This window comes from Seriola lalandi, unplaced genomic scaffold (genome assembly GCF_002814215.2).
Source record: "Seriola lalandi dorsalis isolate HSWRI2012SDOR001 ecotype SW California unplaced genomic scaffold, Sedor1 jcf7180002054630, whole genome shotgun sequence".
NCBI lineage: Eukaryota > Metazoa > Chordata > Actinopteri > Carangiformes > Carangidae > Seriola > Seriola lalandi.
This window is the reverse complement of record NW_019525183.1, coordinates 50,062-73,631: the sequence shown is the minus strand read 5'-3', so window position 1 is coordinate 73,631 and position 23,570 is coordinate 50,062. Positions and strand designations below refer to the sequence as shown.

General features: G+C 39.5%; 3 protein-coding genes across 5 annotated transcripts in view; 1 reads left to right on the top strand and 2 right to left on the bottom strand.

Moving 5' to 3' along the window:
- Positions 1-2,328: 2,328 nt before the first annotated feature.
- Positions 2,329-8,505, bottom strand: LOC111665360 (SUB1 regulator of transcription). Of its 2 annotated transcripts, none has more exons than XM_023420346.2 (5): positions 8,405-8,505; positions 6,238-6,307; positions 5,837-5,956; positions 2,963-3,071; positions 2,329-2,860 (listed from the first exon to the last, which is right to left on the bottom strand). In XM_023420346.2, the coding sequence occupies exons 2-5, from the start codon at positions 6,304-6,306 to the stop codon at positions 2,781-2,783; spliced, it is 378 nt and encodes a 125-aa protein (XP_023276114.1). In that variant the 5' UTR covers position 6,307; positions 8,405-8,505; the 3' UTR covers positions 2,329-2,780. The 2 variants fall into 2 exon arrangements, with proteins under 2 accessions (XP_023276114.1, XP_023276115.1); XM_023420347.2 differs by having other exon boundaries at positions 6,238-6,310; positions 8,405-8,476.
- Positions 8,506-10,580: 2,075 nt separating this feature from the next.
- On the bottom strand, positions 10,581-16,857 carry uqcc3 (ubiquinol-cytochrome c reductase complex assembly factor 3). Its single transcript, XM_023420171.2, has 2 exons — positions 16,624-16,857; positions 10,581-11,003 (listed from the first exon to the last, which is right to left on the bottom strand). The coding sequence occupies exons 1-2, from the start codon at positions 16,738-16,740 to the stop codon at positions 10,872-10,874; spliced, it is 249 nt and encodes an 82-aa protein (XP_023275939.1). The 5' UTR covers positions 16,741-16,857; the 3' UTR covers positions 10,581-10,871.
- Positions 16,858-19,612: 2,755 nt separating this feature from the next.
- The window catches only part of zfr (zinc finger RNA binding protein), a 29,679-nt gene continuing 25,721 nt past the window's right edge, over positions 19,613-23,570 (top strand). For both annotated transcript variants that reach the window (XM_023420234.2, XM_023420235.2), the window contains exons 1-2: positions 19,613-19,736; positions 19,915-19,996. In XM_023420234.2, the coding sequence (XP_023276002.1) occupies positions 19,700-19,736; positions 19,915-19,996 (119 nt within the window). In that variant the 5' untranslated portion in view covers positions 19,613-19,699. The remainder of the gene's footprint in view (positions 19,737-19,914; positions 19,997-23,570) is intronic.

Here is a 23,570-nt window from a genome sequence, read left to right as displayed (position 1 = left end):
AAAGCAATAAACAATCTACTTCCTGAAAATATTCAAAAATTGTTTTTTTTTACAGAGTTGGGGGTTATAATCTGAGGGCTAAATTCAACTTAAAATATCAGTGGGCACGTACAACACTAAAAGGTTTTTGTCTGTCAGTTTGTGGAGTGAGGCTGTGGAACAGACTGGGTGTGGAGCTCAAGCAATGTCCAAACATGATCCAGTTTAAAAAGCGGTACAAACACATGGTTTTCACGAGGTACAGGGAGGAAAAAGGGCTTTAATAATCGGGTGTTTTCATAAATGATAAATGATTTATGTATTTGTTTATTAAATCTATTTATTTTCTACTTTTTTTTTGTAAATATATATGTTTGGGGAGAAAGATTGATAATTGAGTAGTGGAGAAGGGGTAGGTTTAAATAAGCATATGCTTCATCCTACTCCTTTTTGGACATGTTGGGTTCACATTATTATTTTTGTTTTGACTATTGTTATTGGATTTGTTTGTTTTTCAGTTTACTTTGTTGTGTTACTCGCACATGTTCGCAATAAATTAAACTGAACTGCTCAGCAGTGGTTTTCGTCATGGAACTCTGCCATACAGGCCATTTTTGCCCAGTCTCTTTCTTATGGTGGAGTCATGAACACTGACCTTAATTGAGGCACGTGCAGTTCTTTGGATGTTGTTCTGGGTTCTTCTGTGACCTCTTGGATGAGTCATTGCTGCGCTCTTGGGGTAATTTTGGTCGGCCGGCCACTCCTGGGAAGGTTCACCACTGTTCCATGTTTTCGCCATTTGTGGATAATGGCTCTCACTGTGGTTCGCTGGAGTGCCAAAGCTTTAGTAATGGCTTTGTAACCTTTTCCAGACTGATAGATCTCAATTACTTTGTTTCTCATTTGTTCCTGAATTTCTTTGGATCGCAGCATGATGTCTAGCTTTTGAGGATCTTTGGTCTACTTCACTTTGTCAGGCAGGTCCTATTTAAGTGATTTCTTGATTGAGAACAGGTGTGGCAGTAATCAGGCCTGGGTGTGGCTAGAGAAATTGAACTCAGCTTTCCAAAGATGTGATAAACCACAGTTAATTTATGTTTTAACAGGGGGTGGCAATCACTTTTTCACACAGGGCCATGTAGATTTGGATTCCCCCCCCCTTAATAATAAAAACCTTTATTTAAAAACTGCATTTTGTGTTTACTTGTGTTATCTTTGTCTAATATTTACATTTGTTTGATGATCTGAAACATTTAAGTGTGACAAACATGCAAAAAAATAAGAAATCAGGAAGGGGGCAAATACTTTTTCACACAACTGTATATATTTTTTTGGGGCTTTTCATGCCTTTATGATAACACAGTACAGAGAGACAGGAAATGGGGAGGCAGAGAGAGGGGGAATGACATGCAATAAAGGGCCGTCCGATGCGGGATTCGAACCGGGCCGACTGCAGTGAGGACTGTAGCCTCTACATACGGGTGCCTGCTCAACCCCCTGCGCCACTCGACACCCCTTGATTTGACCATTTTAGAAAAAGTCAAGGCTGATCTTCATCTTCTGCAATGGGCAGGGGAACCACCTACTGGAGGGGTGTGGGACAACAGCTATGATGATCCATGGAGTACTCACAAAATGAATTACAACGGCTGGGCCGAATGCTCCATGGCTCAGAAGCTTTGCTTGTTTCAGCTAGGTGTGTCACTTTGTTTTAAAGATCAGAGGAATGGGGTTGGGGTAAGATATGGACTGTCAAGGCAGCAGTTTGAACGTTGTTGTTCTAACACTCCATGAAGCCCATGTCTTTAATGTTTTACAAACATTCATCATACATTATAATTGGCTTATAGCATTGAGTAATTATACTACAAGCACTCATAAACAGTCATAATACTTTCTTACAATAATCATAACATGTAGTAGGCTCACTAAATGACTTACAAGGTAAACTGTCATTACACTTAACTGCTGGGCATCACATTTCTCATAGCTATAATAAATTATAATCCTATTATAATATGATAAACTGCAGAATTGTTTCAGGTATTTCCAATAATGTCAGTCAATTCAGTGTTAAGAGTGAATAATTTGAGGGAAAATGACATTAATGAAAAGTAAATGTCCATCATTCAGTTAAAAAATTGTAGTACTGTTATGACCCATACACAACTTATGGTGTCCCCTGATCTACTTTTATCTTCTCACAAGCATCCACTAAGTTTGGAGAAAATTTACAGCTTTTGTATTTACTCACTAAAGTACCACAAGCCTCATTCACTGGTCCCCAACTCACATTCTTTGTGACTGACAGAGGTGCTTTTCAATCATTACAATCATTTAATATACCAGTCTGTTAAATGGGATCTTTTATTTTCCAAATCTGAATCTACTTACCTAAAAGTACAGTGCAACAGTCTGGGCTTGTCTCTCAGACATGAATATTGGGTACTATATAAAGCAAAGGTCAGCTGAAGCACTCTTATCATTTCTATTTACATGAGGGTCAAACTTTGAACACAAACTTCAACATTAACTGAACAACAATATTAAACTAGTGCCTCATTTTTATTATTTGATACAAAAACATCACTGTATTGACGAACCCTTCCCACCAGCTGTGATGATCGATCACCTACTCATCCACACACACCTTCACTACAACAGCTCAAACACAAGTTTCACACAAACACAGAAGTATGCAGATGACACTGGAGCTATACAACTACAAATTAAACAAGTAGAAAACAATCCCAGGCTTTTTACAAAACGGGTGAGCCGACAGATAATACTGACAGGAATGCTTATATTCTCTTAATGGCATCATCGATTTCTGAAATCTGGTCCTTCAGTTGGTTCCACTGTTCAGGATTCAGGGAGATACCTGCAAGAGATTTAAGACAGAGCTTCACCACATACCACTAACAATATCAGACATCCATATGTATGTCAATGAAACAAATTTAAAGATTACTGATGTGATCACCTTTCTTCCCCGGCTTCATCTCCCCATCCTGGTTCATCCAGTACTCTCTGATGTCAATCAGGACTTTACCTTTGAAGTCCCTGACGCTGACATATCTCATCTTTCCAATCTGTAAGAAACAAACTCTTATCTGTTGTTCTTCCTAGTTTTTTTAATATATTTTATTGAACAAAGTGGTCAACAGGTAGTGCAGATGCAGCCTGACATCATTTTCATTTTTCTTTATGATCTCCCACATCTATGTTCCATCCCAACCCACTCCCCTACAGCAGCCAGATGAACAAATAAGTAAATAAATACATAAGTAAATGAGGAAATAGGGAAGAGTGGGTCCTTGCAACATCACGTAGCTGAAAATATCTAAGGAAATCTGAGCTATTAATGTTCAAGTTTGCACGCAACTGTTCAAAAATATAGCAAATAACTTATCTATATACAGTGCATTCGGAAAGTATTCACACCCCTTCACTTTCCCCACATTTTGTTATGTTACAGCCTTATTCCAAAAAAGGATTAAATTCCTTTTTTTCTCATCAATCTACACACAATACCCCATAATGACAAGGTTTTTTAAGAAATTTTTGCAAATTTATTAAAAATAAAAAACATTGCATGTACATAAGTATTCACACCCTTTACTCAGTACTTTGTTGAGGCACCCTTGGCAGCGATTACAGCCTCAAGTCTGAAGCTACAAGCTTGGCACACCTGTATTTGGGGTATTTCTCCCATTCTTCTCTTCAGATCCTCTCAAGCTCTGTCAGGTTAGATGGAGAGCGTCAGCACAGCTATTTTCAGGTCTTTCCAGAGATGTTCAATCGGGTTCAAGTCTGGGCTCTGGCTGGGCCACTCAAGGACATTCACAGACTTGTCTCAAAGCCACTCCTTGTCTTGGCTGTGTGCTTAGGGTCGTTGTCCTGTTGGAAGGTAAACCTTTGCCCCAGTCTGAGGTCCTGAGCGCTCTAGAGCAGGTTTTCATCAAGGACCTCTGTACTTTGCTCCGTTCATATTTCCTCCATCCATCTAGTCTCCCAGTTCCTGCCGCTGAAAAACATCCCCACAGCATGATGCTGCCACCACCATGCTTCACTGTAGGGATGGTATTAGCCAGGTGATGAGAGGTGCCTGGTTTCCTCCAGACGTCACTCTTGGCATTCAGGCCAAAGAGTTCAATCTTGGTTTCATCAGACCAGAGATTGTTGTTTCTCATGGTCTGAGAGTCCTTTAGGTGCCTTCTGGCAAACTCCAAGCGGGCTGTCATGTGCATTTTACTGAGAAGAGGCTTCCGTCTGGCCACTCTACCATAATGACCATAATCATAATTGGTGGAGTGCTGCAGAGATGGTTGTCCTTCTGGAAGGTTCTCCCATCTCCACAGAGGAAAGCTGGAGCTCTGTCAGAGTGACCATTGGGTTCTTGTTCACCTCCCTGACCAAGGCCCTTCTCCCCCAATTGCTCAGTTTGGCTGGGCTGCCAGCTCTAGGAAGAGCCCTGGTGGTTCCAAACTTCTTCCTTTTATGAATGATGAAGACCACTGTGCTCTTCGGGACCTTCAATGCTGCAGAAATTTTTTGTACCCTTCCCCAGATCTGGATGGCTTGGTTTCTGCTCTGACATGCACTGTCAACAGTCGGACCTTATAAAGACAGGTGTGTGCCTTTCCAAATCATGTCCAATCAATTGAATTTACTACAGGTGGACTCCAATCAAGTTGTAGAAACATCTCAAGGATGATCAGTGGAAACAGGATGCACCAGAGCTCACTTTGAGTGTCATAGCAAAGGGAGTGAATACTTACGTACATGCGATATTTCAGTTTTTTATTATTAATAAATTTGCAAGAATTTCTAAAAAACCTTTTTCGCATTGTCATTTGGGGGTATTGTGTGTAGATTGATGAGAAAAAAAAGGAATTTAATCCATTTTGGAATAAGGCTGTAACATAACAAAATGTGGGGGAAGTGAAAGGTTGTGAATACTTTCCGGATGCACTGTACATGTCTTTCAGATAGTAGAGGCCGCTCCACTCAAAGGACATAATCAAGGGTCAATTTTAGCAGGCAAGAATAAATGATTATTACAATAATGTCTTGGGGAGAGTGAGCCAATTGAGGTGGCGCCTAATTTGTACCCAGATTTTCAGTGTGCAGAGGAGCATGACTTAGCTTCGATCTGGCACCAGTTGCTCTTAGCTGAGGTACACCAAAGCATAATCTTGTGGGCATTAGCTGCCCAGTAGTAGCCGATGAGACTAGGAAGGCCAAGTCCTCCAAGGGACCTGCTCCTTTGTAATAATGATCTACCAACTCTTGCATGCTTACCAGCCTAAATATGCTCTTCCTAGTTTTTCCTGAGTTTTTTGTGAATCCAAATGAGCCGTTTCATAAGATGTGCTGTCCGACAACAATGGAGACCTTCTACGCTGCAAAGACTGAATTCCCTGGAGCCAAAGTTGTAATTTGTGATATTGGCCTATACAAGTAAAACTGACAGGACTTCTCCACAGAACATTTTTAATACGCCATCCACACTAAATCTTTAAGTTATGAACCTAAAATATTCTCAGCAGTGATAAAATACAGCCCAGCTGAACTTGGTGCCGTGTATTTACTGTAAGAGCAGTTTGTGTAAGAGTGAATACAACCAAATTATCAAATTATTACTATTATTTCATCTTCTGTAATAGTAAAGTAGAAGTAATTAAACTTCATGAATGTAAAATTTAACATGCTAATAGCTAGTTCCTACATTTAGAATTAATCTTTTTTTTCTAAAATTACTTAACAAATCACTGAAATGGCTTGAAACTAAATGTGATTCCTTGAAAGTTTAAATTTTTCTATCTAAAAAGCTGAAACTACCTCTGATACCCACCTGGAACATGTTGTCATCAGCATTACTGCTCCCCTTGGATGAGCCACCTGGCTTGGAGCTCTCTCCACTCTTTGGTTTCTTGGCTGCTTTCTCTGGTGCACTTGACTTCTTTCTCTTTGCCTAAAAAAGACATTTTTTATTTCGAAGTATTCCAGCGCCTTACTGTGTCCTGTGTAATTAGATTTATACAGAGTGTAACTTCAGCTAACTCCTGTAACAGTGTTTTAAACAAACAGCTGCTCGTCCTTTGGACCATCCATCTTTGAAATGAGTACCAGTCAGTCACCAAACATCATCTATCTCAAAATAAGATCTGCTTACAGTGCTTCATCTCTGATGCTAAGACACATTCAAAGTATATGGATAAAGTACAAAAACATTTGAAGTAATAAAACACAAACCTTGGTCTCCACTTCACTGTCTGAGTCACTTCCAGATGTGGAAGACAGCACTTCCTTTGATTTTGGCATTCTGCTGAGACAGGGGTTAAAAGTCAGATCAGACACCACCCTCAGGTGTTCATTTAAAAGACAGTTTACTCTAGTCACTCACTGTGGAGATGATGTCTTTGCGTTGAACTGCACATGAAACCTCTCATTCAAATGAGAGGGTCCTTAAAGAATCATTTGTCTCTCTGCACTTTGAGGGTGTCTCTTTAAAGTCTGTGAGGACTGTGACCAATAACTGTCAAGGTACATGTAAATATTGTATTAAGATAGACTTACGAATAACAGAAAGGCAGGCAGATAAAAATATATATATTTGCATTGCTTTCTGGCAATAAAAATGTAATTCAGTACAGAATTGTAGCCATTGAAAAATTAAAGAAGCTGCGACATAACAGGATCATTTGTGGGAACATCAGGAGTTGGTTTCACACAGACAGATTGTGTCTTAGATCTAACTTCAGATCAGGGATGGGTATTGAACGGGCCCTGGGGCTACATTATTCAAGACCGCAGTATCAATAAGCTCTGACCTTAACTTCTGCTATCGGTACTGGAGTAGTCGCATTTGTTTGGGGTTTTTTCTTCGCTAGATTATCTTGCACATATATTTCACCAACTCCGTTATATATCCGTCTATGTATGCATATTTTCGCTATTCTGACAGAAGACAAGAGATCTGTCTATCTCTCTCTCTGCCTGCTGTTTGTGTGAGCAGAGGGCAGGGTTGTTGTTCCAGTGAGTGAGAGAGAGAGAGAGAGACACAGACACACACACACACACACACACACACACACACACACACACACACACACACACACACACACGAAAGCTTGTAGCCTACCTTTAGCTAGATAATGATGGTGGAGACCACCAAAGTATCGATAACAGTTAAAGTACCGGATCAATAAGCAGTATTGGTAAGAGTAGTAGTAGTATCGTTAAAATTTTAACGATACCTATTCCCTACTTCAGATAGACTGAGTCTGAATTCATCTGTTCGACAAAGCAGAAAACATCTTTGTGTTTCATCATAAAAGTATTTATTTGTCATATGGGTTTCATTGATTTGATGACATTTTTAACACATTACTGGGTGACCCTGGGTAAAATTGTTTACTATACTTAAAATTCACCTTAACTAAAATCAGATAGACTGGTAATCAGAGGAATTATGTGTGCTGATCACAGCAGGTTGCTGGGGCTGCAATTTTTACTGGGTTATGGGGGAAAAGAAACACACATAATGTGCTGCCTGATTAGTGCATGTAATATTTCTATCATCCAACCTCCTGTAAAGAAATAACCTGTGTACAAACGGCTCTGTGGCAGACTGGATTTATACACACTAAAAACTCTTCTCGGACTGAAAGATCTGAAGCCAGTGAGCTGTGGTCAGTCTGTTCCTCTCTAGATAAATAACCACGCCAGAAGCTGCTTTCTAATCGAAACTAAAAAAAGTGTTTACACCGTGCAGTGGCTGATCATTTCTCATCCAGATGTTCAGAGAAGTGTGTGAGGATTATAGGAGTGAGGCCGACTTCAGAGGAGAGCTAATGGCTGCTAATCGACGCCGGAAGATCTGCAAACATCGCTAAGAAAAATGGCCTCAGTTGAAAAGCAACGGTTCCCTTGTCGTGCACAGCTGGAGCCAGTGTTTAGTACAACAGTAGGTCCGTACCTGTCGAGGCTGGTAAGGTGTTCAGGTCTAGAACTGGACAATACAAACAACATTCTCATTTTCTACGTTTGATGCTTCAACTGCGTTTCACTGACTTCAGACAGTTTCAGCTTGGAGTCATATGGCCTCTAGTAACCTCACTAACACTGTCACACATACCAAGGAGAGGCGCCAGCTGATCGACCAGGTGGTCCTCTAATAACACCGCACCTGTCTCCATCACGGACGTTAACTAGCTAAACTAGCTAAACGCTATCTGTAGTTTAGCCGCGGGAGCTAACGTTAGCACATGTACGCTGTGTCCTTAGGAGCAGGACAATAGCTCTCTCTAACTACTGTACAATGACAGCTGTGCAGTAAAACATCGACGTCTTCTTCCATTAAACACCAGACCGTAACAAACAGGTTTGAAGTTGTTCTTTTTAAACTGTTAATGCTTACATGATGAGGTGAAGTGGTGCGGGTCTCTGGACAGGAATCGGAAAGATGGCAGAGTTTCCGGTGATAGTACTGCCTTTTTTCCCTAAACTTTATTGAAAACAAAAGTTCAAGCATGAAGCTGTACGATATGACATGACGTCATTACAACACATCTGAGCACATGAACTGTAGAAATATTGATGAACCAAAGAAATACCTTCAATTAAGAAATAAATAAAAGTAAATTACAATAAAAATTATATTGAGTTAAAGTTATACTCCTTGACTTCTCCACATTTAAATGTCTAAAAACAATTAGACCTTCTATACATTGCTGAGTTGTGTTCTTACAGTATCACATATGTTTCCATCAATTCTCAAACCAGAGAAATCTGTGATTTTAATCATGGCAATGTTTCATTGGTGGCCTTTCAATGTCATCATATCCTCTATAATCACGAGTCAGTGTTGTGTTTGTCTGACAGAAGTTCATCATTTACTTTTATCTAGTATTAAGCCACATACACTTTTTACACCTTGGTGGTTTTCAACTCCATATATTAACCAGATGAAGGATTTTAGTCATCGGACGTCTGGATCTGAAGTTATCGGAGAAACAAGCTGAGTAAATGTTAGACAACTCAGCTCCCAGCCGCTGGAGACATCCTGTCCTGTGTCCACTGAAGAGTGTCGCTGAATCGCTAATTTTTAAAGATAAACTGCTTTAAGGGGTTCTACTGGTTTGAATTCCCTGGTCTGTTTGTTGTAGAGAGGAGGACACTTCCGTGCGTAATTCAAAGAAACAATCAAAACAAAGGTTAGCATCAATCTCAAGTTCAACTCTTCCCTGACGTCTCTGTCCTCCGTACAGCGGCGGTCAAACACTGACTTTAAATGTGAAACTGCTTTATTCATTGTTTTTAACAGTTAGAATCAGCGGGTCTGTTTGATTTCCTGAACCACTGGCACTGAAGGAATCCGGGAGGAGCTTACGGTAATGGTGGTGTAAACAACAACTCCTATTATCGCACACTATTTCATGACGTCACCCAACGCTGTCTTTTGTTATTGTTTTGATAGAGGGGCCCCTACAGGGAGAAGTTACTGTCTTTGCTTTTAAAAAAGAAAGATAAAGTGTGACAGAGGGGATTACTTAAAATACCATTTAGGTGTCAAGAAGAAAGAAAAGAAGAAAACAGAAAGTTCCAGTGTTTGAAAAATACAATTATGTTCAACTAAATCAAATCCAAGTTCAGAAACATAATACACCCCTTATCTTCGAAAGCAAAGCAACACATTTGTGGGAATTGTCTGGTCAAAAAGGCTGGGTCTGTGCTTGGCAGGAGTCTGGACTCACTCAAGACTGTTGTGGAGAGATGCATGCAATGTAAGATGGAGGCCATCTCAGACGATACCAACCATCCTCTCCGCATCATTCTGGGAAGACAGTGAAGCAGCTAAGGAAGCAAACATCTCATCTCACTGTGCTGCATAGCAGACAGGTTCAGGAGATACTTTGTTCCCACTGCCATCAGGCTATTATTACTATCAACAATGAGCTAATGGACACATGAATTTCCCCTGGGGGATAAATAAAGTACCTATCTATCTATCTATCTATCTATCTACTTATCAGTAAGGACCAACTATCTGAGCAATGTTTGATCAATCAGAATCAGCTGCTAGAAAAGTCAAACATTTAGATTAAACTTAGTTCAACAAGATTATTAGAAGATTTTAATCGTTATGTTTGTTCAATGCTTTAATTTCAGAAACAAGAGTTTCGAATATTTTGATTATTGTTTTGCTTGATTTCAGTGTATCACAGTTTTTGCGACACTTTACGTCATGAGTTGGTGCCAAGGTGCGTCATGTTTTCGTTCTTGTGACGTTGAGCTGCGAGCTCCAGTTATGCCGCACCGTGGAGAATAAAGTTGCCAAACAGAGATGGAGTCCTTTCTATTTAAGAGGGCAACATTCACACAAATAAAAACTAACACAATGGTTGCAGAGCTGCCATACAAGGAATTTAACAAACCATCTGAGCAATTTGGGGTTAAGTGTCCTTCTCTTCTCACTGAGCCACAGCTGAACCCCCTTAAGCCATGACATCCACTGCAACCATGTGGCTCAATGTGTTTTTACTGGTTAGTAATAGAATTTTATAGACACACAGTACTACACTTGGCAGGACACATTCATGTTTTAGTCTTTTTATGGGATTTGGAGGAAATAAAAAATACAATAAAAATCACCTGTCTTTAAACCTCATGTGTGAACACTGTTCATAACCTGATCATCACTGAGCTTCCAATAAAACTGAAAAGATGTGTTTGGGTTGAGAGAACAATCTTAACATTCAGTGGCAAATTATTCACATAAATGCAGACATTAAAGCTGCAAGTTAGACAAAAAATAATAATGTCCATCTTTATTTAAACAGGTCGTAGGCCTGAATGCCAGCGGTAATCAATAAATGAAAATCAGTCTATTTCCCAGATCCTCCGATTCTTCTTGCGATGTTGTCATTAGTCTCAGCTGCTTCCTTCAGCACCTGCATCACCAGAGCATTCCTCCTTCTCGTCTCTTCCATTCGGACCGGGTTTGACTCAGGCAGATTCTGACGAGTAGCACAGCAACAGGAAGACACATGTCATTAATTACTAAATTAAACCAAATAAAGAAAACGCTGACCTCATGGTTTCTCAAGCAAATTACAGGACTTAATGAACTTAAGAAATTTACATTTTCCTGTCAGTTGTAAAAATAGCCTTTGTACATAACTGTAATATGTAAGACTTCATGATGATGACCAACTTCTTGATTTACAGATTTATAGAGGGATAGAAAGTACCACCAGACTCTGACCTTGTGAATTTGTTATTAACTTACAAAGATGAGCTCAAGATGACTGAGTCATGATGGACAAAAAGCTCAAACTAAAATCTAAACCAGCAGACTGCAACAAACTCAATGTGCTGTGTCAATAGACCCTATGTCCCTTTTACAGATATCGTTATGAAAATGAATAGAAGTTAATATCTGTTGAACCTCCTTTGTTAATACAACTTCAGGTACATACTGTATTACTATTTTCTATTTTTATATATATTTTCTATATAGTAGGTTTTTTATCTCTTCTGATCCCTTCAATATTATGCTAAAATCACTTTTTCAATTTTCAATCAATTTCCCTCATCAATCTACACTCAATAACACACAATGACAAAGTGAAAACAGAATTTTTGCAAATGTATTACATATGAAAACTGCAATATCACTTTGACCTGCACATCTTGTATACAGAAGCTTATATACAGCATCTTTGATACAGCGTGTTATTTACAGTGTCTTGTATACGTCTTGTATACAGCAGCTTGTGTACAGCAGCTTGTGTACAGTGTGTTGTGTACAGCAGATTTTATACAGTGTCTTGAATACAGCATGTTGCTTACAGCGATTTGTTTACAGCGATTTGTATATAGCAGCTTGAATAAAGCGTGTTGTATAGTGTGTTGTTTACAGCGATTTGTATACAGCAGCTTGAATACAGCATCTTGTACACAGCATGTTGTATACAGTATCTTGTATGCAACAGCTTGTTTACAGTGTCTTGTACAGTATTTTGCATAAAGTGTCTTGTTTACAACATCTTGTATACAGTATCTTGTATACAGCAGCTTATATAAAGCGTCTTTTATACATCTTGTATACAGCGTCTTGTATACAGCGTCTTGTATACAGCATGTTGTATAAAGCATCTTGTATATAGTATCTTTTATACAACATCTTTTATACATCTTGTATAAAGTATCTCTTATACAGCATCTTGTATATAGCAGCTTGTATACTGTAAAACATCTTGTATACAGCAGCTTGTATAAAGCGTCTTGTATACAGTAGCTTGTATACAGCAACTTCTATACAGCGTCTTGTATACAGCGTATAGTATACAGCGTTTTGTATAGAATGTATTGTATACAGCGTGTTATTTACACCGATTTTTATACAGCAGCTTGTATACATTGTCTTGTATACAGCACATATCTAATGGGATGTTTAACACCTGCAAAGACAAAAATGTAGAGGTAAACCCAGCATCAGAAATGTATGAGTAAAAAAATCTTAATTGCAATTCTCATCATTTCATGAACTACTGAAAACACTCAGAAAAAAATGACTAATGGACAGAGAGAATTAACGTCATAGTTGGAGGGTAGGGGTGGAACATGTGGCAGCATTGCCTTTAATCTATTCAGTTCGGACTTGCTGGTGAAGCCTGCTGTTTTTTCAGATTATGAATTCAATGATAGTTTATAAATGAAGCTGAACTGTGTTAATGTCACACTTTTCTGTATTGTTTGATATATAATGCTCTTGCAAGGACACGCTTTCAATAAAACATTTTTTTAAAATGTGCTGCACTTTTCACTCAGTGAAACTCAATGTCTCAAAATGCTACAGTAACATAGAACACGTAGTGTTGTAAGTGCGACAAACAACAGGAGGGGGATCCAACACCTTTGAACTAAAAATGTAGAAAGGTAAAACATGGAATCAATAGTCAAGCCAAACGGTCCGAACTACTTTCTCACATCAGTTTGGCTCTCTTTTTATCAACAATTGCCTGCCAATGATCTGATGCATTTATAGAGACTGTAGCTTACATTTCAAACAGGTCATTACAGCTCGAATATGAACATTTCACCCAACGTTCGACTGAATGTTCGAATTTCGAATAAAAAGTGACAGCCTAACCAGGTCTAAACCTAGTACCTTTGGTCAAATCCTTATTTTAAACTGTGATGTCATCAAAATCACCAAACACATAAATGAAAGACAAAGACTGAGTTGTGATTTTAGCTGGATTTACTGTAACATGATCAGAGAAAAAAAGTTAGAAGAGAAAAGACTATCTTTCTTATTTTGTCTCTGACACAGAGCACAGCCTCCGCCTGGATCCACAATAGTTTAGTCTTTATTTACTTCAATTCCAGAACATCACAGACTTTTATTAGAGGCAGGTCTTTATGTTTAACTCCCTATGGTTGGTCATTGTTGTTAGTACGAAGCTTCGTTACCGATGCTTTCTCTCGCCCTCCCTAGTGGTGGGTATCTTTTTTTTTGGGGGGCTTTTGTGCCTTTATTGGACAGGATAGTAGATAGTAGAGAGAGACAGGAAATGGAAATGAGACAGAGAGAGGGGGAATGACATGCAGCAAGGGCCGTCCGATGCGGGACTCGAACCGGGACCAACTGCAGCGAGGAGTGCAGTTAGACCACTTACCACACCAGTGGTGGGTATCTTTAAGATTTTAATTGTACTACTACTTTTATCGACCCCTCCCATCCATCCTCCATGTGACCTGAAAGTGAATTTCTGCATATAAATGATTATGCATAGGAATATAATATGACTTTACCCATAAAGATCAGCTGACTAATGTTCATCATTAACCCATGTTCATACAATGTTGTTAACTCTGTGCTCCAGGCTGCCGCATACAAAACACACCCGATGCAACAACAGATGAACTACGCACTAGTCAGCCAACAACTGTAATATTTCTTCATCTGTATATGACAGACTTTCACTGGAGGTTTCCAGAAGTCGCCTGTGTTTCCACCCTTACCTGCAAAAGACTGAACCACAAATTGAACGGTTAATTCTCTCTGCCATAGACACTAAAAGCAGGGCCTGTGTGTCTGTGCTGCACTGTGCTTCAGCGTATGACACAGAGCTGCCCCCGCCCCTCATACACACAGGGTCTAAGGAAAAGAGAGAGAGAGAGAGAGAGCAGCTCTCTCTGCTTGGTGTGTCTTATGTTTAGTTATTACTCTGCCTCCTTTAGTAATTATGATACATGGAATCAAAGTAGTGTATTTGCTATAAAGGAGGCGAGGATCAGTGTATTGAAAGTGCTCCTCCTCTTCCTGCCGTTCCTGAGCAGTGGGGAAACCAGAGCAGTGTCAGTCAGTCAGTCAGTGAGGGCTTACCCGGCTGTTGCAGTCCAGCCAAAGAATTTTTATTGATTTTAAAATTATTTCATTTTAAAACATTTAAAACCATTACTACACACCATATATATAATCTAAATACAGTGCTGTGAAAAAGTATTTGCCCAATTAGAGATTTCGTTTGTTTTTACTTTTTTGTCACACTTTAATGTTTCAGATCATCAAACAAATTTTAATATCAGACAAGTATCAGAAAATACAAAAAGCCATTTTTAAATGATGATTTCATTTATTAAGGGAAAAATGCTATCCAAACCAACCTGGCCCTATGTGAAAAAGTAATTGCCCCCCCTTTGTTAAATCATGAATGAACTGTTATTAACCACATTTTTTGGAAAGCTGAGTTCAATTTCACTAGCTCCACCCAGGCCTGATTACTGCCAGACCTGTAGAATCAAGAAATCACTTAAATAGAACCTGTCTGACAACATGAAGTAAGCTAAAAGATGTCAAAAAGAAACACATCATGCCCGGATCCAAAGAAATTCAAGAACAGATGAGTAACAAAGTCATTGACATCTATCAGTCTGGAAAGGGTTACAAGTCATTTCTAAGGCTTTGGGACTCAAGCGAACCACAGTGATAGCCATTATCCACAAATGGAGAAAACATGGAACAGTGGTAAACCTTCCCAAGATTGGCTGGCCTACCAAAATTACTCCAAGAGCGCATCCACAACTAATCCAGGAGCTCACAAAAGAACCCAGACCAATATCTAAAGTACTGCAGGTCTCACTTGCCTCAGTTAAGGTCACTGTTCATGATTCAACAATAAGAAAGAGATTGGGCAAAAATGGCATCCATGGGAGAGTTCCAAGGCGAAAACGACTGCTGACCAAAAAGAACACAAAGGCCCGTCTCACATTTGCCATAAAACATCTTGATGATCCCCAAGACTTTTAGGAAAATATTCTGTGGACTGACGAGACATAAGTGGAACTTTTTGGAAGGTGTATGTCCCGTTACATCTGGCGTAAAACTAACACAGAGTTTCAGAAAAACATCATACCAACAGTCAAACATGGTGGTGGTAGTGTGATGGTCTGGGGTTTAGTGTGATTTGCTGCTTCAGGAACTGGACGACTTCCCATTATTGATGGAACCATGAATTCTGCTCTCTACCAGAAAATCCTGAAGGAGAATGTCTGGCCATCAGTTCGTGACCTTAAACTCAAGTGCACTTGGGTTATGCAGCAGGAAAATGATCCGAAGCACACTAACAAGTCCACCTCTGAATGGCTCAAAAAAAACAAAATGAAAGTTTTGTAGTGGCCTAGTCAAAGTCCGGACTTAAATCCGATTTGAGATGCTGTGGCATGACCTTAAACAGGCCGTTCATGCTTGAAAACCCTCCAATGTGGCTGAATTAAAACAATTCTGCAAAGAAGAGTGGGCCAAAACTCCTCCACAGCTATGTGAAAGACTCATTGCCAGTTATCGCAAATGCTTGATTGCAGTTGTTGCACAACCAGTTATTTGGTTTAGGGGGCAATTACTTTTTCACATAGGGCCAGGTTGGTTTGGATAGCTTTTTTCCCTTAATAAATGAAATCATCATTTAAAAACTGCATTTTGTATTATCTCAGGTTATCTTTGTCTGATATTAAAATTTGTTTGATGATCTGAAACATTTAAGTGTGACAAACAAGCAAAAACAAAAGAAATTTGTAAGGGGGAAAAAAAAAACTTTTTCACAGCACTGTATATATAATCTTTTCCCCAAAATTTTAGTGGTTTGTAAATGATTTATCAGCCCACTTGAAAACCCTTCCTGGCCCACAGGTTAGGAACCACTGACTATAGACAAGGAGCATGTGGACAACCCCACAGCTGAATAAAGCTGAACTTTGTTAATGTCAAACTTTGATATATTGTTGGATAAATGATGTTCACAGTTTATGTCCCTGTCAGTTTGTTTATACCATGTAGTGGTATTGTACAAATAGAATAGGATTGGCCTAAAGATCCTGTGGCTGTGTGGTTATACTGCTTTAAGACAATCAGATGTGTTTAAGTGTCTGTGTTCCTTCACTAATGCTTTTAAAAAGCTATTAAAAACTAAAAACACACAGTAACACAGACTGTACAGTAACACACACAGAGTACAGTAACACACAGACTGAGAGTAGAGTAACAAAGACAGAGTACAGTAACACAGACTGTACAGTAACACACAGTCTGTAAACCAACACAGTTTACATGGAGCCATTCAGCTGAATCACCTTGAGCAGCTCTCTCCTCCTGTCTTCTCCTGGAGCGATCAAGGACCACATCCCAAAGCCGACCCCCATCACGACCACCACCCCAACGGTACTCAGGATGGTCCGTATGCCGCTCATCCTGTGGAGGGTGACTGCAGTCTGTCTGATTTCTGTCTGATTCACGGCGAAGTCCTCTCCAGCAGCAGCCGATGTGTTTGGTTTGGTAACAGCGGGCACTCCTTCTTCTTCTATTATGTTTTAATGGCGAGTTTTACCCTGATCGAGCACTATCGCCACCTAGTGTTGTATATCAGAGTCTTGTTATCAGTCCAGTGTCCTGTGGGTGAAGATATGTATGTTTTTTAATAATTCTCAGGGTCTTCTGTGTAGATGGTTTTAAAATGTTTTTTTCAACCAATTTAGGCCATTTAGCTTTCAACTGACCTGTTTTTCTGTTTTTTATATTTTGTATATTTTGTACAGTTTCGTTTTGTTTATTACACTTTACATCAAAAATTCAGGTCTTTTTCAACCATTTCAGGACATTCAACCTCCAGTTTACAAGTTCTGCTTTTACTCTTAAGCCATTGCTTCAGCAGTTGCTTCAGGTACCTCAGCATTGCTTCAGCAATCTCATTCAGCTCTCAGCATTCACATGCATTTTCAGCACAGTTTTTGATTTATCGCAGTTTACATTTATTTTATGCTGTTTTTCTGATTATTTTTGAGTTTATTATGGGTGTGTATTGCATGAAACGTTCAGGGCTAGAGTGGATGACATCAGCGCTAGAGTGGGAGAAGGGATTAAACTGCTCCAAAGAAATCAAACGAACATTTTATGTGACTGCGATCAGCACTTCTCATCTCTCACAAAATCTAAATGTTCATGTGATAACAATTTCACTGAAAAGCCTCAGTTCGAGAGGCATATTTAGACTGATTCTCTGTCCCACTCTAAGCAGTTAAAATCACCAGAAAAACCTCTGAGTGCAGGGAGGGGGCACACAGGTGGATCAAATGACCTGATTAGAGACTACTCTGGTATTTGTGGTGTTTATCAACCACTTTAGTGACATAAGTTTGTCAAAGTCCAGTTAAAGACTGCTCAAACACTAAATAATGACAATGGTTTACACACATTTCCACACAGTTTGTCATTCTAACTGATTCCACATTACATATATTGTAATTGGTATATTACTTGGGAGCTATTTTTGACACCATATAAGTACTTTATATCACTGCATTCAACAGAGTCTCCTTTCTCAGAAAACACAAGGCTTTAGCTGACAGGAGTTAATAGTCTGACAGGTTGAGAGGTGTGTCTCAACTGAGTCCATGTCTCATTCAGTAGGAACTGAGTACTTAGGATCACCATGGCAACCTCTGAGTGCAGATGGACAGACACATCTGATTCAGATCAGACAATTAGATGAATTCTGTGATGTCTGTGGTGATTATCAAGCATTTGACTAACATTTGTCAGTTATTATGCCTCAGCGCTGGCGACAGCCAGAGCCGGAGACATATTGGTTTCAGGATATCCGTCCATCCATAAGGACAAACGTCCCATTCTTGTGGACATGATATCTCAGTGACATCTTTACAGAACTTCTTCAAATTTGGCACAAATGATCACTTGGACTGGAGGATGAATTGATTCGATTTTGGGGGTCAAAGGTCAAAGTTGAAGGATGTGGTGAACTCACAATTCACGATTTGACAGAGTTAGTTGCAGCTCCATTTAAAATATTAGATAAATAGATAGATACTTTATTTATCCCCTAGGGTAAAATTCATGTAAGTTGCTGACAAAAAAACAATGAAGCTCAGCTTCAGATTTTTCTCAGCAGGCAGCAACGCAGTTTAGCTTCAGCGTGGGCAGAAGCAGCAATCCCATCGCAATTTCTCGGGAAATTGCATTGTTTAGTTAACTTTAGCCTTTAAGTCAGGTATGAGAGCAACTGTAAGGTAAATCAACATGGTGTATTTGCATAAATATATGTGTGTGTTGATGTGTAGTTCTATGTAGGGCTGCCGCGATTAGTCGCTATAATCGATTACATCAACAATGAAAATGCATCGATGTCAATATTTTGCATCGACGAAACACTTTTCATACGTACATTGATTTATTTTTGGCGGCAAGTCACTAATAACCGCCATTTATTATCTATTTGTCTTTTATTGTCACACTGCTTCTCTGTCCTCTGGCCTGCTCTCCCTGCTATCCGGGAGAGGCAAGGCTGCAGGTACACAGCGTGCACACACACACACACATAGACACACACATGTAGCAAATAGCACAGCAGAGGCTGCGCCGGACACAGAACCAGGTGAAGTAAAGGTAAAAGTAAAACTGAAGATTACTAGAGTTGACAACTATCACTGAACTTTACTGTGAGTGCAATAAAATGTAAAAGGCCAATAAGAACTTTATCCAATCACCTGTTCAACAAACAACAAACAGAAAAGAGATAATTTCATCTGTTTCCTCCGCCGACTTCTTATACTCCTTTACACAACATTGCGCTAATAAAAGCTAATAACGAACTGTTAGAAAGCGCTGCAACTTAAGCTGTCTGTAACTTATTATCTTACTTCACCATGAATCTTAAAAAATGGCAGATTGTTATAAACTGAGCAACTGGCTGAAACAAACCAGAACAATCTATTCAAATCCTGTTCTGAATTTATTATTTAAAAAAAATAAAAGAACTGGTGATAGTCAAGGATATGGATAAGATAAAGAAAAAATCCTAACGATACCCATCCCTACAGCTGGTTAATGTCTGACTTTGGGAGGATGAGCACATCACAGTTCAAATCACTTCACACTAAGTCTTGTTTAACCAGTGTTATTTTGTGATTATTATTTTTTATGGCACACAGAGACACACAGACACATAGTCCCGTTTTTTTCCTAATTATCTGGCTGGAAGGCAGGCAGGTAGGGCACAAATTGGCACAACATCGGACCGCACCCGACGACACATCGTCCCTTTATACGCAGGCGCCGAGACGGTATTTCCGGGTACGACATGTAATATAAATAGGCTGCCGTAGTACTCGGGCGTCGGTAGAAAATACGAAACCAATGATTCCCATATGTCCTGTAGTCTCCTTCACCTATGGTAAGTACCGTTAAACGTGTGGAGATTATTTCACAGTCAGATAGAAAATACATGAGCTGCTCTCTCAGCGTAGAAGTAACAGTAAGACAGTGAGGTTAATGGACAGTCCTAAGACCGCTGCTTTTAGCCCTCTGCTAATGGTTAGCTTAGCCTTATCCTGTATGTCTGTCCTCTGCAGTGCCCAGCCGGCTTGGTGAAGATGCCAAAATGGCTACGGGCAATTACTTTGGATTTACCCACGGCGCTGCCGCCCAGTACAGGTAAGTGGACCCCTATGTACTCGACTCTTTAGCCACAGCGTGCTGCATAATGTTGTCGAGCTCAGACGTCAGCTGAGCTTGTAGGTTGTGCAGGTTATCCAGGCTGCCTCCATTGTTCAGGCTGGGGGAGGGGGCGGTTATCTTTCTGCTGCGGCAGTTGAGTGTCAACGGGAGTAGAATGAAAATGGCCTTGCGTTTATAAACGATATAGGCTGCGTTGGTTCATCTTAGTTGTCAGAAAACACAGTGATCTTTATATATCTGAAGATTACGTTAAAAGCTGCAGCGTCACTGTAGGTCTGAACTCTGGCTAACATACAGCTCTGCTACGAGTAAATGCTAGGTGATACTACTGAGAGGTTTATATGTAGTGTAGTGCACTAACCCTCGACCAGGACAGAAGGCAAAGAGCAACCATGCTTGAAGGTAGGGTGGAAAACGACAAGTTATCGTGTGTGTGTGTGTGTGTGTGTGTGTGTGTGTGTGTGTGTGTGTGTGTGTGTGTGTGTGTGTGTGAGAGACATATGGGGATAACTGTGTTCACATTTAAATTGTTGCGTTCATTCACAAACAGACAAACAGTTTTGTGAAGAATGGAAAACCATTAAGTTAAGTCCTGTTTACTTTCTGAACTCCGCATGCTTGTCCAATTACTGTGCTGATGCTCTCAGTTTCGGCCTGTGACATCATCAGCACAATTTCTGCAACCAGGCAGTCAAACACCTGGTATTCAATGGCTGTTTCTAGTTTAGTCTAAAATAGTTTACAATAATATTTAATAAGCAGCAACATATATTTTTATAGCAAATATACAGAATTTACCTGCAGGTATTGGCGTTTCTTCTCATATCATATTAAATACTTCATTCATGGTTCAGATTATGTTGCGTATAATTGTGTTTAACTCTGCCTCTTTCACATCAACATGCCCGTAGCCGGATGGGTAAACCCAGAGTTAACTGAGCCAGTTGATAACCAGCTTTGTGATGCAGGTTACCCAGGACGGGCTGTGTTAGGATCGGTAAAGCCATATAATGAATAGATAGCCTGGGTATGTTTATTTTTAACTTGATGGTAATTTAGATGGTAGTTGACTACATTAGTTCTCTTGATTCATGACAGTTCCGTAAGCTGTGATCTGATTAGTTACTATATTGCACACCTGTCCCAGTTCATAGGACTGTGGTGACTCCATGACTCCAGGTGTGTCTCTCCCTCTCCAAGCAGCTTCCTGGTTCTTACTGGGCTGCAGAAGTTTTCTTCTGTAGAAGTGTTTTTTAAAACCTGTGTAATTCAGGGAAGGCCCAGCTCTTTTTCACAGACACCCTGACCACACTCGCACAGTTACACACATTTCAGCTCTCCCTAGTTACATTTAACTCTGTAAGCAAACCTACAGACCAAAATGTAATTCAGCTGTTGTGTAGTTTGTGTGCTTTCAGCAAGGCTGTTGTGTTTGTGTGCTCTCTGCAAGCCAGGGTTTGTACTTTGCCAAACAAAAGAAATTACCGTAACATCACTGTACTGTAATTGTGACTGGACTAAGTCTTCACACTGCTCCAGTTCAACTATCATTCATTTCAGGTACGCAACATAATAGTTTTGACCAGCATCTCCAATAAGAATAATTTCTTGAAGAATACGAGACAATTTGTCAGATAAATATTCAATCAATATTACCGGTACATGTCTTTTTGCTCCTTTTTGTAATTTATTTTTTACTGTGTGCACTGAACATCTCTCTCATTAATTTTGGATCCCCTCTTCCTAGGGTCCTTGTTTGCATTGTTAAATTAACTCACAATTCTCGAATACACACAGACTCTTTTTTTGTCAATCATAGGACTGTGTGTGTGTGTGTGTGTGTGTGTGTGTGTATGTGTGTGTAAATAAATAAAAGGCACAAGTAGCCGTTCAGGCTGAAAACAGCTGTGCATTAAAAAAAAGTTATAGGTACAGGTGAGATACTGAAATACTCAAACTGGACTTTCAGTATTGTAAGTGATCCACAAGTTTGAAGGCTTATAAGACAGTAAAACGGTGCAAAGTGGTTTGTAGTATTATGGAACAGGACTTAAATTAACTCTGGAAAGTTGTGTTGGCACTCCTTTTTATCCTCTTTTTTTTTTTTTTTTTTTTTTTTTTTTTAAGAATTCAAGTTAAAAACCAAGTTCAAGATGTGTATAAGAGACAGGTGTGTGTGTGTGAGAGAGAGAGACATATGGGGATAACTGTGTTCACATTTAAATTGTTGCGTTCATTCACAAACAGACAAACAGTTTTGTGAAGAATGGAAAACCATTAAGTTAAGTCCTGTTTACTTTCTGAACTCCGCATGCTTGTCCAATTACTGTGCTGATGCTCTCAGTTTCGGCCTGTGACATCATCAGCACAATTTCTGCAACCAGGCAGTCAAACACCTGGTATTCAATGGCTGTTTCTAGTTTAGTCTAAAATAGTTTACAATAATATTTAATAAGCAGCAACATATATTTTTATAGCAAATATACAGAATTTACCTGCAGGTATTGGCGTTTCTTCTCATATCATATTAAATACTTCATTCATGGTTCAGATTATGTTGCGTATAATTGTGTTTAACTCTGCCTCTTTCACATCAACATGCCCGTAGCCGGATGGGTAAACCCAGAGTTAACTGAGCCAGTTGATAACCAGCTTTGTGATGCAGGTTACCCAGGACGGGCTGTGTTAGGATCGGTAAAGCCATATAATGAATAGATAGCCTGGGTATGTTTATTTTTAACTTGATGGTAATTTAGATGGTAGTTGACTACATTAGTTCTCTTGATTCATGACAGTTCCGTAAGCTGTGATCTGATTAGTTACTATATTGCACACCTGTCCCAGTTCATAGGACTGTGGTGACTCCATGACTCCAGGTGTGTCTCTCCCTCTCCAAGCAGCTTCCTGGTTCTTACTGGGCTGCAGAAGTTTTCTTCTGTAGAAGTGTTTTTTAAAACCTGTGTAATTCAGGGAAGGCCCAGCTCTTTTTCACAGACACCCTGACCACACTCGCACAGTTACACACATTTCAGCTCTCCCTAGTTACATTTAACTCTGTAAGCAAACCTACAGACCAAAATGTAATTCAGCTGTTGTGTAGTTTGTGTGCTTTCAGCAAGGCTGTTGTGTTTGTGTGCTCTCTGCAAGCCAGGGTTTGTACTTTGCCAAACAAAAGAAATTACCGTAACATCACTGTACTGTAATTGTGACTGGACTAAGTCTTCACACTGCTCCAGTTCAACTATCATTCATTTCAGGTACGCAACATAATAGTTTTGACCAGCATCTCCAATAAGAATAATTTCTTGAAGAATACGAGACAATTTGTCAGATAAATATTCAATCAATATTACCGGTACATGTCTTTTTGCTCCTTTTTGTAATTTATTTTTTACTGTGTGCACTGAACATCTCTCTCATTAATTTTGGATCCCCTCTTCCTAGGGTCCTTGTTTGCATTGTTAAATTAACTCACAATTCTCGAATACACACAGACTCTTTTTTTGTCAATCATAGGACTGTGTGTGTGTGTGTGTGTGTGTGTGTGTGT